This window comes from Odocoileus virginianus, unplaced genomic scaffold (assembly GCF_023699985.2).
Source record: "Odocoileus virginianus isolate 20LAN1187 ecotype Illinois unplaced genomic scaffold, Ovbor_1.2 Unplaced_Scaffold_18, whole genome shotgun sequence".
In the NCBI taxonomy this organism is placed as follows: Eukaryota; Metazoa; Chordata; class Mammalia; order Artiodactyla; family Cervidae; genus Odocoileus; species Odocoileus virginianus.
The window spans coordinates 302,881-315,095 of NW_027224280.1; the positions used below are offsets into that span (position 1 = coordinate 302,881).

Here is a 12,215-nt window from a genome sequence, read left to right on the forward strand (position 1 = left end):
GACCTAACAGAAACAGAAGATATTAAGAGGTGGCAAGAATACACAGAACTGTACAAAAAAGGTCTTAATGACCCAGATAACCATGATGGTGTGATCACTCACCTAGAGCCAGACATCCTGGAGTGTGAAGTCAAGTGGGCCTTAGGAAGCATCACTATGAACAAAGCTAGTGGAGATGATGGAATTCCAGCTGAGCTATTTCAAATCCTAAAAGATGCTGCTGCTAAAGTGCTGCACTCAATATGCCAGCAAATAGGGGAAACTCAGCAGCGGCCACAGGACTGGAAAAGGTCAGTTTTCATTCCAATCCCAGAGAAGGGCAATGCCAAAGAATGTTCAAACTACTGACACAAGTTGCACTCATCTCACACACTAGCAAAGTAATGCTCAAAATTCTCCAAGCAAGGCTTCAACAGTACATGAACTGAGAACTTCCAGATGTTCAAGCTGGATTTAGAAAAGACAGAGGAACCAGAGATCAAATTGCCAACATCCATTGGATCATAGAAAAAGCAAGAGAATTCCAGAAAAATATCTACTTCTGCTTCATTGACTACACTAAAGCCTTTGACTGTGTGAATCACAACAAACTGTGGAAAATTCTTCAAGAGATGGGAATACCAGACCACCTTACCTGCCTCCTGAGAAACCTGTATGCAGGTCAAGAAGCAACAGTTAGAACCAGACATGGAACAATGGACTGGTTCCAAATTGGGAAAGGAGTATGTCAAGGCTGTATATTGTCACCCTGCTTATTTAACTTATATGCAGAGTACATCATGCAAAATGCCAGGCTGGATGAAACACAAGCTGGAATCAAGATTGTTGGGAGAAATATCAATAACCTCAGATATGCAGATGACACCACCCTTATGGCAGAAAGCAAAGAGGAACTAAAGAACCTCTTGATGAAAGTGAAAGAGGAGAGTGAAAAAGCTGGCTTAAAATTCAGCATTCAAAAAATGAAGATCATGGCATCTAGTCCCATCACTTCATGGCAAATAGATGGGGAAACAATAGAAACAGTGACAGACTTTATTTTCCTGGGCTCCAAAATCACTGCAGATGGTGACTGCAGCCACGAAATTAAAAGACGCTTGCTCTTTGGAAGAAAAGCTATGATCAACCTAGACAGCATATTAAAAAGCAGAGATGTTACTTTGCTGACAAAGGCCTGTGTAGTCAAAGCTATGGTTTTTCCAGTAGTCATGTACGGATGTGAGAGCTGGACCATAAAGAAGGCTGAATGCTGAAGAATTGATGCTTTTGAACTGTGGTGCTGGAGAAGACTCTTGAGAGTCCCTTGGACTGCAAGGAGATCAAACCAGTCAATCCTAAAGGAAATCAAATCCTGAATATTCATTGGAAGACTGATGCTGAAGCTGAAACTCCAATATTTTGGCTACCTGATGCGAAGAACTGACTCATTTGAAAAGACTCTGATTCTGGGAAGGATTGAAGGCAGGAGGAGACGGGGACAACAGAGGATGAGATGGTTTGATGGCATCACTGACTCGATGGATATGAATTCGAGCAAGTTCCAGGAGACGGTGAAGGGTAGGGAAGCCAGGAGTACTGCAGTCCATGAGGTCACAGAGTTGGACACGACTGAGCAACTGAACAACAAGCCTCAACTGAGGAAAAAGCAACTGGGCCTCTACTCAGAATATCACATGAGGCAGGCTTGGCTCCCTGGCATGAGGGGAACTATAGAACTCTCAATGGGGCCTGGGTAGGGGGGGTGGAATCTAGAGATGAGATTTTTATATTTATCAAGAGAGGCCAGATAGGGTCAAAAAATACCGGAAAACTCTCTTCAAGCAAAAATCTAATCTTGTCACTATCCTACCTACAGCCCTCCAGTAGCTCCACAGTGCCCTCTTGAGAAAGTTCACTTTTTCTGGCCAATCTCTGAACCACTTTTCACAACCACCTTCAAGAAATCAAATCAGGTTATTTGCTTCTTCCTGAAACACTCCATACTCCACGTCTTGCCCACCTGAGGAGACAGGGATGGAGACAAGGATACCTGAGCAGAGCTGGGGTTGGGTAGAGAACATGGCTGCTGTAGGACCACCCAGTGGCTGGTAGGAAAGAGCTAGGCTTTGAGTCCTGACAGAGGGCCTGGCTTGGCCCCTTCATCTCCTCAACTGGTCTGCTTCTCTCCTAGACTCCCTCACAGAGCCCTGTTCCATCCACCACTGCCAACCTTCATCTTTCCTGTCCTTCTTCAGTTGCCTTGATACTGGCTCCCTCCATTTCTTGCCTTGCCCCCCGACACAGTCCCCCAGAAGTGTCAGCCCTGCCCCACTTCCCAGTAGCCCTTCACAGTGAACCCCAGGGGTTGACCCCACTACCCAGGTTCCTATTTCACAAAGAATTAACTCAGTGAAATAGAGGCACAGAGGATGTTAAAGGCAAGAGAACCACTTGCAAGGCTGAGACTCCAATCCAGGGTGCCCCCCTAGCCCAGTGTTCTTCCTCTGTCCTCACACCAACAATTTGCACTCACCAAAGGAAAGGTAGAGAAGAGCTCCGCCATCTTCTTCTCAGTCCCCATTTGGCCTTCCTATTCCCAGGGAGCCATCCTCCTTGCCCAGAGGCTGGCAGAAGGTCGAGCACAAGGCTATGTGACCTTAGCTCAGTCTTATGGCCTCTATGTCTTGGTCAAGAAGCAACAGTTAGAAATGGACATGGAATGACAGACTGGTTCCAAATTGGGAAAGGAGTACATCAAGGCTGTATATTGTCACCCTGCTTATTTAATTTATATGCAGAGTATATCATGTGAAATGCCAGACTGGATGAAGCACAAGCTGGAATCAAGGTTGCCAGGAGAAATATCAATAACCTCAGATACACAGATGACACCACCCTTATGGCAGAAAGTGAAGAAGAGCTAAAGAGCCTCTTGATGAGAGTGAAAGAGGAGAGTGAAAAATCTGGCTTAAAACTCAACATTCAAAAAATGAAGATCATGGCATCCAGTCCCATCACTTCATGGCAAATAGATGGGGAAACAATGGAAACAGTGACAGACTTATTTTTATTTTCTTGTGCTCCAAAATCACTGCAGATGGTGACTGCAGCCATGAAATGAAAAGACACTTGCTCCTTGGAAGAAAAGCTATGACCAACCTAGATAGCATATTAAAAAGCAGAGACATTACTTTGCCAACAAAGGTTCGTCTATGCAAAGCTATGGTTTTTCCAATAGTCATGTATGGATGTGACAGTTGGACCATAAAGAAGACTGAGCACTGAAAAACTGATGCTTTTGAACTGTGGTGTTGGAGAAGACTCTTGAGAGTCCCTTGGACTGCAAGGAGATCCAATCAGTCAATCTTAAAGGAAAGAAGTCCTGAATATTCATTGGAAGGACTGATGCTAAAGCTGAAACTCCAGTACTTTGGCCACCTGATGTGAAGAACTGACTCATTGGAAAAGACCCTGATGCTGGGAAAGATTGAAGGCAGGAGGATAAGGGGATGACAGAGGATGAGATGGTTGGATGGCATCACTGACTCGATGGACATGAGTTTGAGCAAGCTCCAGGAGTTGGTGATGGACAGGAGGCCTGGCATGCTGCAGTCCATGGGGTCGAAAAGAGTCAGATACAAAAAAAAAAAGAAAGAAAGAAAGAAAGAAAGAAAAGAGTCGGACACGACTGAGTGACTGAACTGAACTGATGTGTTGGTCCACCCGTATGCAAAGTGGGGCTGATGCTCATGAGAATGACTACCTCATAGTTGAGGCTGGAGTTAATCCAGATTAACACAGTAAGTACTCAATAAAAACTCGCCACTGAGCTAACTCTTCTGATCAGAGAAAGGTGAGGAACATGTCTCTTTTGTTCTACTTCTATGTCCCTTCAGGCAGCACCAAACCACCATGTTCAAAGCCAATCTCGCTGTCTCTCCCGCAAACCCACCCCAGCTGAACCCCTCTTGGTGAATGGTTCCACGAGCCACCTCAGACCTCCTCTCCTTCATTCCCCACCCTCAACCCATCACTGACTTCTGAAGAGCTCCCAGGACCACTGCCCTAGTCTCCCCATCCCCAGGGAGGCCCCCCAGGTTGAGCATCCCCAAAACTCCTGACACCAAGGGGTTTGCTCCAGGACAGAGCATGTGACCCACCCTGGGCGGCCCAGAACGAGGGAGACAGCTTCATCTCGTCTCACCCACAGGGGCGCCCCTGTCCATCACCAACTCCCAGAGCTTGCTCAAACTCATGTCCATCAAGTCAGTGATGCCATCCAACCATCTCATCCTCTGTCGTCCCCTTCTCCTCCTGCCTTCAATCTTTCCCAGCATCAGGGTCTTTTCCAATGAGTCAGTTCTTGCACATCATCAGGTGGCCAAAGTACTGGAGTTTCAGCTTCAGCATCAGTCCTTCCAGTGAATATTCAGGACTGATTTCCTTTAGGATGGACTGGCCAGTCCTTTGATCCCAACTCCCAACTCACAGAAGCTCAGCACCTGCCCAGTGTGGACAAGGGCGCTGTCTGGCTCCCACCCCAACACTGACTCATCACTGGCCAGAGACTCCCCCAAACCAGGCTTCAGTCTGATAGGTCCCTCCAGTAGCAGCCCCTGCTGTTCCCTGAGCCTGGAAATGCTCCCACGGCCTGGGTGACCCAAAGCTTTCTTTTCACAAACTGCTAAGACGGGAAGGGCTTGGAGGGATGAAGGAAAGGGTGCCACCTCTGCCTGACTCGCAGGAAGGCAAGATTTGGGGGAGACAGTGGTTCTGAGCAGCTGCCCCAGGTGCTGAAGGATCAACAGGGTGGGGGGGAAAAATGTGACCTTGGCGCCACCTGCTGGCTGGAGGTCAAGTTGCACCGTATCTCCCTGTGGCCCGACTTCCCTGGTGGCTCAGACGGTAAAGCATCTGCCTACAATGCGGGAGACCCAGGTTCAATCCCTGGGTCGGGAAGATCTCCTGGAGAAGGAAATGGCAACCCACTCCAGTATTCTTGCCTGGAAAATCCCATGGACGGAGGAGCCTGGTAGGCTACAGTCCATGGGGTCACAAAGAGTCAGACACGACTGAGTGACTTCACTTCACTTCACTTCACTTCCCTGCTTCTGGAGCCAGGGCTCTGACTCCTCAGTGAGGACCAGGGGGCAACCTGGGCTGGGTATTTCTGAAGGAGCGCCATTCCTTCTGGAAGGCTGGCTCTGGTGTGCCAGCTCAAGCCTCCAGGAGCAGCCAGCGGCTACTCTCTCCTGCGTCTGAGGAAGCCCACTCCCTCTGCTGCAGGGCCTTCTGCATAAAGGCAGGCACCCTTGGCCCGCGGGCCCAGCGCTTGGCACACACTACAGGCCTCATTAATTTGGACAGCAAAATGAGACAGTGTGAGTGCACTGGGGAGACAGTGTGAACAACCGAAATCAGGGAAGGGGGGCCAGTGAAGTGGATGTCCTAGGGGGCAGGACAGTTCTTGACAAGGCCCCAAGTGGCAGGCAGGCCAGGTTGTTGGAGGTTAAGAGGCCAAGCTCTGGAGACCTGTCCATGGTTCCTTGAGCTGTTGGCAGCTGGTGTGGTGGGACCTCAGTGTTTGACCCTGTTTGACCCTGAAGCCTGGAGCAAAAAGTGCCCGTAGCAACAGAGGACGAAGCTGCCTACGCCCTCAAGACTTGCCCCGGGGCTCAGGGGCCCGTGGGCAGATGTACATGGAAGGTAGTGAGTGGGGAGAGGAGAAAGCCAGAGAAGGCACTTGGGGTTTGGGAAGCAGCAGGCAGGCATGCCCTGTTCCAGCCCCACCCCTGAGCCCCAGGCCAGTCCTGCTCTGGGCTTTCTCACTGCCTCCGTTCAGGGCCCAAATGTCAACATGGAAAAGCGTCTTCATCAGGTTCTGCAGTGGCTGGACAGGGCGGAGCTCCAGAGGCTGGCCTTGATGGGCCCAGAGCCTGGTGCTGCTCAGGGCGTCTCAGGCTAGCACAGAGCGGTGGGGCAAAGGGGTGGCCCGCTCGCCCAGAACTCAGGGTGCTCCCTCTGCCCCGGATGGGGCCAAGGTCCTCAGAGTCTTCCCATGATGAGCACAAACAGGGCAAAGGCCCTGTGGAACCTGGAGCCCAGGTGCACCGAAGCCACGACCCAGCAGATGGTGGGGGCCCCAGTGCAGCCCTCTACTGGCCAGGGGCGTCTCCCTCAGCCTTGGATACTGAGGCGGGAGAGCCTTTGCCTGCAAATACAGGGCGTGCACTGTCCATCCAGGGCCCCAGGAAGCAGGGGAAGGAATGGAGAGTGGGCAAAAAATGTCCCGGACTCTGGTTGCCCCTGAGCCTGACCCAGCCCATCCCTGGAGGCCTGGAGACAGCCCTCCCCGCCTCCCACCCCCGCTGCCAGCAGGAGATGCACCCATTCTCTCCCAGGGCCCCAGAGCCACATGCAGGCCAACCCCGACTGGTGGCCCCGCTGGCCCTCTGGGCTGCCTCTTGCTGGCACTTTGGAGAGTGGGGACAGGAAATCCTTGGCCCGCCAGGCGCTTGTGTGCGAACGCTCGGGCAGTGATGGGCCAAGTCTCATGGCAGTGGACCTGCCTCCTTGATTTCCTTCCCGTGGAAGACATCCAGCCCCCTCCACCCTCGCCCTTCCACCCCTCATCCCTCCTTCCAGTTCACCACTGCCCACTGCTCTGTCTGTCTTTATTGATTTGGGGGAGACTGGGGCAGGTGGGGGATCCGGAGGGCCACAACACAAGCAGGACCACCCACAGTGAAGCACAGAACACGTGAGGGCCGGACACCCCTGGGGGCCTCTTGGCTCGTAGCTGGGGTGTGGTGGCAACAGGGGAGGGGAAGTCTGCAAACACCCCACCCCAGTGCCATGCACCCCACCCAACAGGACTCGAACTCTCCCTGTGGTGACCCGCCCTGGACTGGCGGGGGGGGGGGGTGTGGAGCAGGGGGGGTCTGAGGGGCCATGCACTCAGCCTGGACACCTGCCTGGAGGAGAGGGGAGGAGAGAAGCACAGGAAAGCTGACGCTCAGGAGGCCCCCCATGGCCTGCCCTGTGCCCCCGGCCTCCAGCCCAGGCTCTCAGCACAGGTGCCCACTGGGGCCCGGCACTCGGCCCCTCAAGAATCCAGGCCGGCAGCATGGCCTGACCCCCCACCTCACTCATCCGTTTCTCAGGGACCCCGCCCCCACCCCCCCACCCCTGTCTGCACTCTCCGCCCTCAGCCCACTGAGCTCTAGGCCGCCTGAGGCCTGCCACTTCTGGAGTTCGTCAAGGAGCCATCTCCCAGCATGCACCTGGCTGTCACCACTCAGGAGGCTGGCCAGTCGGGAGGCCCGGGTGGCTGCGGCTCATCACCCTTCTTCCAGAGACGTCCTCACCCTCTGGGCTCTGCCCCAACTTGCGGATGTGGCGAAGGAAGGAGGTAGCATTGAATGCGCGCTGCCAGGAGAGAGGGGTATCAGGCCACCACGTCTCAGGCCCAAGACTTGAAGGCCCATAAAGAGGTCCTCTAAGACTTGCAGGCCCACAAAGGTCACTGGTCGCCCAGACCATCCTCCTGAGACTGACGGAAGGAGCAGCCAGCCTTAAGATAGTTCCCCCAGGTCCCTGTCCACACTGACCTTCCAGTGATTCCGAGCAAAATTCTTCTGGATCTGCTCACTGACAGAACCCAGGATGTCCTTGTCAAAGGCTGTATCCCCAGAGATCCTAGGGGGCAGCCGGAGGTCAGTGGCAGTGGGGGTTCTGAAGGTCCCCTTGGACAGCTCAGCAGGGGTCCCACTCACCAAAGATGCTGTAAGGCCTGCTGGCAGGTGAATCTCTTCTGAGGGTCTCGCTCCAGAAGGTGCCGGATGAAGTCTTTGGCTGGAGCCAGGAAGCCAGATCAGGCTGGGGTCAGTCCCCCACGTCCCCACGGGCCCTCGTCCCTACCCGCCTCCCTGAGCTCTGGATCAGCCTCAAGTTCACCTGATTCTGAGATGTCATCCCAAAAGGGAGAGTCAAACTCGTAGCTGGCCCTCAGGATCTGGCTGAAGAGTTCAGGGTCGCTCTCGTCGTAGAAGGGGGGGTACCCACACAGCCTGGCACCCACAGATGAATCAGCCAGCTGTCCAAACCTCCCCAACCCAGCTGGGGGCAGGCAGGCAGAAGAAAAACCTTCCCCGTGGTCACTCACAGGATGTAGGAGATGACACCCAGGGCCCACACATCTACAGCCTTCCCATAGGGTTTCTGCTCCAAGAGCTCCGGGGCTGGAGGCCAGAGACAGACAGACGCACACTGAGCCTTCAGTATGGCTTAGTGGACCCACCACCTGGCCTACCCCTGGCACCACGGCACCCACAGGGTCCCCTGCCCCCTCCCCCAGCTCCCGGTGGAGCCTGGGGGCACCCCCTCACTCACCCACATAGCCTGGGGTCCCACAAGCGGTGCCTAGCATGTTGCCAGCCTGGATTTTGGAGAGGCCGAAGTCAGAGACCATGATCTTGGAGTCCTCGAAGGGGGTGGCATAGAGGAGGTTTTCAGGCTGTGATGCACAGATAGCAGAAAGAACGGCAGGTCAGCCCTGGAGCAGCTCTTGGAGCTGGGTGCCTTCAGGTTCCCCAGATCCCTGGCACAGGGACACCGGGCAAGCCCAAGGTGGGCAGGCACCTTGAGGTCTCGGTGCACGATGCCCAGGCTGTGCAGGTAGGAGACAGCGCCAAGGACCTGGCCCACCAGGTGGCTAGCGTCCTTCTCCGTGTAGGAACCACGCTCCATGATTCGATCGAACAGCTCACCCCCTGTCACCCTGAGGAGAGCAGCAACTCAGCAGACCCAGGCACCTCCCGGGCCCCAGCTTACCACCCAAACCAAGCGCCCCCCCACCCCACCCCGCCTGATCCTGCCCTCCTCACAGCTCCATGGCCAGATAGAGGTGGGAAGGGCTCTCGTGGACATCTTCCAGAGCCACGATGTTGGGGTGGCTGACCCTGCAACGGCACAAAGAAGTCCCCTGTGGGCCGCCACTGGGAAGCCCAGCACCTTCTTTACTTCCTCTCAGCCCAGTCCAGCCAGGCAGAGCCCCAGGACAGGCCTTTCTTGGGGCCACGGAGGAGGCGGGGGGGGGGGGGGGGGGGGGGGGGGGCGGGGGGGGGGAGGCACTCCAGCCCAGAATACTCCCCGGACCCGGCGGGGCGCACACCTTCGGAGCACCGCGATCTCATTTTCCACCAAGGCCTCCTTGCCTCGAAGAGCCTTCTTGGGGATGCACTTGAGAGCGACAAGGTGTGAGGAGCCGCGCTCCTGGGCCAGGACCACCTCGGAGAAAGCGCCCCTGCGGGAGAGAGGCAGGCTGGCAGGGAGGGAGAGGACAGGAAAGGACCCCCCGAGCTGAAGGAGATGGGGAAGCCCTCTCGGTCCCATGGCACCCTCCCCCCACCCCCGACGCAGACACACAAATTCCCTTAGACACACACACACACTCACGAGCCGAGCTTCTCCCGGATCTCATAGACGCTGCTGATATCCTCCGTCTGTTTCTTGAGCAGCAGCATATCTGGGGGCGCAGTGCGAGGTGGGGGGAGGCTCCCCGGGGCGAGGGGCAGCCCGGCCTCCAATCCCAGACTCAGCAGTGCCCCCAGGGCGCCCTCAGCGACAGCCTCAGTCCGGAAACCCAGTCCCGCACACCCTCCCTCAGCCCGGCCCGGCCCGGCCCACCCCTCCCCCACCGTCCGGGTCCGCACTCCCAGGCGGACGCCCACCCTCCTCCCAGCTCCCGCGCACGGCCACCCCCGACAGCGCCCAGCGCCCAGACGCCCCCTCTCCGCCCCTGCACCCCCTAGTCAGCCGTGATCGGCTGCCTTCCAGAAGGCTCCGTACCCCTTCCCGCCCCCCCGCGGCCGCTCGCCCCCCCCCCACCGCTCGCGCTCACCCCCAGGCCTAGACCTGCCACCCACGGCCCCCCTCCGCCCCCCGAGGGCTCCGACCCGCCCGAGATGCACCTGCGACCCCCGCGCACAGCCGCCCGCCACGGCTACCCACGCGGCGGCCCAGCGCAGCCCAGCCCCGCGGCGCCTCGCGGCGGGAGGGACTCGGCAGCCCGGGCCTCCCGCGTCCGGAGCTGCGTGGGCCGCGCGCGTGCCGGCCGGGGGCGCGCTGGGCGTGACAGGTGTGCGCGGCGCCGGCCACGGCCCGAGCCCCTGCGCGCGCCCCCCTGCCTGCGCGCCCCCCCGCCTCCGCCAGCCAGCGCCCCGCCTGGGCGCGCGCCCGTTGCGGACCTGGGGCCCCGGCGAAGCCGCAGCGTCGCCCCTGGGCAGTGGCCGCCGCGCCAAGCCCCCCTCCCGCGCCCTGGCAGCCCCGCCTCCTCCGTGCACAGCCTTGCTGCCCGCTGGCAGCCGAGCACGCGGCACGTGGCCGTGGCCCTACAGGGCGCCTTGTAAGGCAATCGGCCCATGCCGGCCGCCCCCACCTCCTTCCTTGGTCATTTGTGCGGGTTCCCGCTGGCTGCAGAAACCACCACCTCCCGAAACCCTGACAGGGTCAACCCCAGGGCCTTTGCACCACCACCAGCGGCAGCCATGCAGAAGTTTCTTCACCCACATGTTGCCCTTGGCTCTTCGTCTGCCTTCAGGTCTCCCGCTCTACCGTCCTCTCCGACGACAGGCCGTCCAGACCAATTGGCCAAAAACAGCTTCCCGCCCTCACCCCAGCCTTGCCACTGCCTCTTCTGGCAGCCCTGGCCTGAGCCCGCCTGGGCACTCAGGTGGGGACAGCACCAGCCTCCTCGCTGGGGTCCCCTGCCCTCTGATTACACCCTTACCCTCTCCGACTGACCCCTTCTCCCCACCCCACCCCCCCCACCCAGAGCCGCTGGAGTATGCCTTTCTTTGAGATCTGGCCAACCATGAGTTCCAAACCCTGCTGGGGCACTCTGTGTCACTGCAAACCAAAGCAGGAATCCTTCAGGGGGCCCAGGGTTCTGCAGGATGGGTCCCTCTCCCCCATCAATGCTCTGGCCGCTCTCTACACACTCTGCCCCTTGCTCTAGCAGCTGTGGCCAGCTTCAGCCACACCGGCTTAACTGCTGCTCAAACATGCCACCCAGGCACGTGCCCTAGGGCTTCTGCACTGGCCCTTGCCAGCCTTGCACCTGGAATACTCTTCACTCAGGCCTCTGCTTGGCTGGTTCCCTCATTCCATCAGGTCTCAACTTGAATGTTACTTCCTCCAACAGGCCTCAACTGTCCCCCTCCAACACGTTCTATAAAACCTCACCCTGCCTGCCTTGTCTGAAGAGCATACATCTCAGCAAAGCGTCCATTCCCAGAAAGTGTCTCTGCCGACCTGGCCCAGGAGAATCGCTTAGGAAGGTAAGTGCTGGGTGACTGAATCCAGTCCTTCATCCGACAATAAGTGATTCGGCCCATCCAGTCACATCTCAGTTCTGGCACTCCTCCCAGGGGGTCCAGGTCCCACCAAGGATGGGGACAACAGGTGTCCTGGCTGTTGACAGGAGGGCACCCACACAGGCCAGTGTTGTGGGGTCTTCAAGGAATCTCAGGGTCTGGGAGTATCCCACTGAATCTGTCCTCTAGGTGTCTGTAGGCCCTCAGTCTGACACAAAGTGTTCAAGAGGGTCCACGGGGCAGGCAAAGGTTTTTAAAACTCTCTCTCAAGACCCCTGGCGGTCCAGTGGTTAAGACCCTGCTGTTCCAGTGGAGGGGCATGGGTTTGATCCCTGGTCAGGGGAAACACAAAGATCCCACATGCCATGCAGGCCAAAAGATAAAAAAATGAAAATCATCTCTCCATAACTCAATGCTTGCATATCCTCTGTTCGAAAGAGAGGGTCTCGGTGCTCTGTGACAACCGAGGGGGTGAGCTGGGATAGGAGATGGGAGGGAGGTTCAAGAGGGAGGGGGACATATGTATACCTATGGCTGATTCATGTTGATGTATGGCAGAAACCAACACAACATTGTAAAGCAATTATCCTCCAATTCAAACTACATTTTAAAACCTGGGGGTCGGGGAACACCCCCTCAGGTTCGCTTTCTCAACCGCCTCTCTCAATTCCCTTGAGAAGGCTCCAGGGGCCTCAGCCCTTGGCAGCCTGGGCCCCCCTCCCAACTGCTCTGATCTGTGCACAGGGTTTCCTAGAGTCTCCACCTAAAAGACGAAAAAATGAGGAACGGAGCCAACAGTGAAACTCATCTCATGCTGGCAGGAAGTACTATTTGTTTTTGGACACTTGAACTAATTGACAC

The 12,215-nt window shown here is 56.7% G+C and overlaps 1 protein-coding gene across 5 annotated transcripts; it reads right to left on the bottom strand.

Moving 5' to 3' along the window:
• Window positions 1–6,634: 6,634 nt before the first annotated feature.
• On the bottom strand, window positions 6,635–10,310 carry PNCK (pregnancy up-regulated nonubiquitous CaM kinase). Of its 5 annotated transcripts, none has more exons than XM_070462925.1 (12): window positions 10,227–10,310; window positions 9,426–9,505; window positions 9,152–9,283; window positions 8,865–8,939; window positions 8,620–8,758; window positions 8,371–8,494; window positions 8,144–8,219; window positions 7,936–8,048; window positions 7,755–7,833; window positions 7,590–7,677; window positions 7,263–7,407; window positions 6,635–6,953 (listed from the first exon to the last, which is right to left on the bottom strand). In XM_070462925.1, exons 2-11 carry the CDS (start codon window positions 9,458–9,460, stop codon window positions 7,270–7,272), a joined length of 999 nt encoding a protein of 332 aa, XP_070319026.1. In that variant the 5' UTR covers window positions 9,461–9,505; window positions 10,227–10,310; the 3' UTR covers window positions 6,635–6,953; window positions 7,263–7,269. The 5 variants fall into 5 exon arrangements, with proteins under 5 accessions (XP_070319026.1, XP_070319023.1, XP_070319025.1 ...); XM_070462922.1 differs by having other exon boundaries at window positions 9,436–9,505; window positions 10,227–10,309; XM_070462924.1 differs by lacking the exon at window positions 10,227–10,310 and adding an exon at window positions 9,951–10,218.
• Window positions 10,311–12,215: the final 1,905 nt, after the last annotated feature.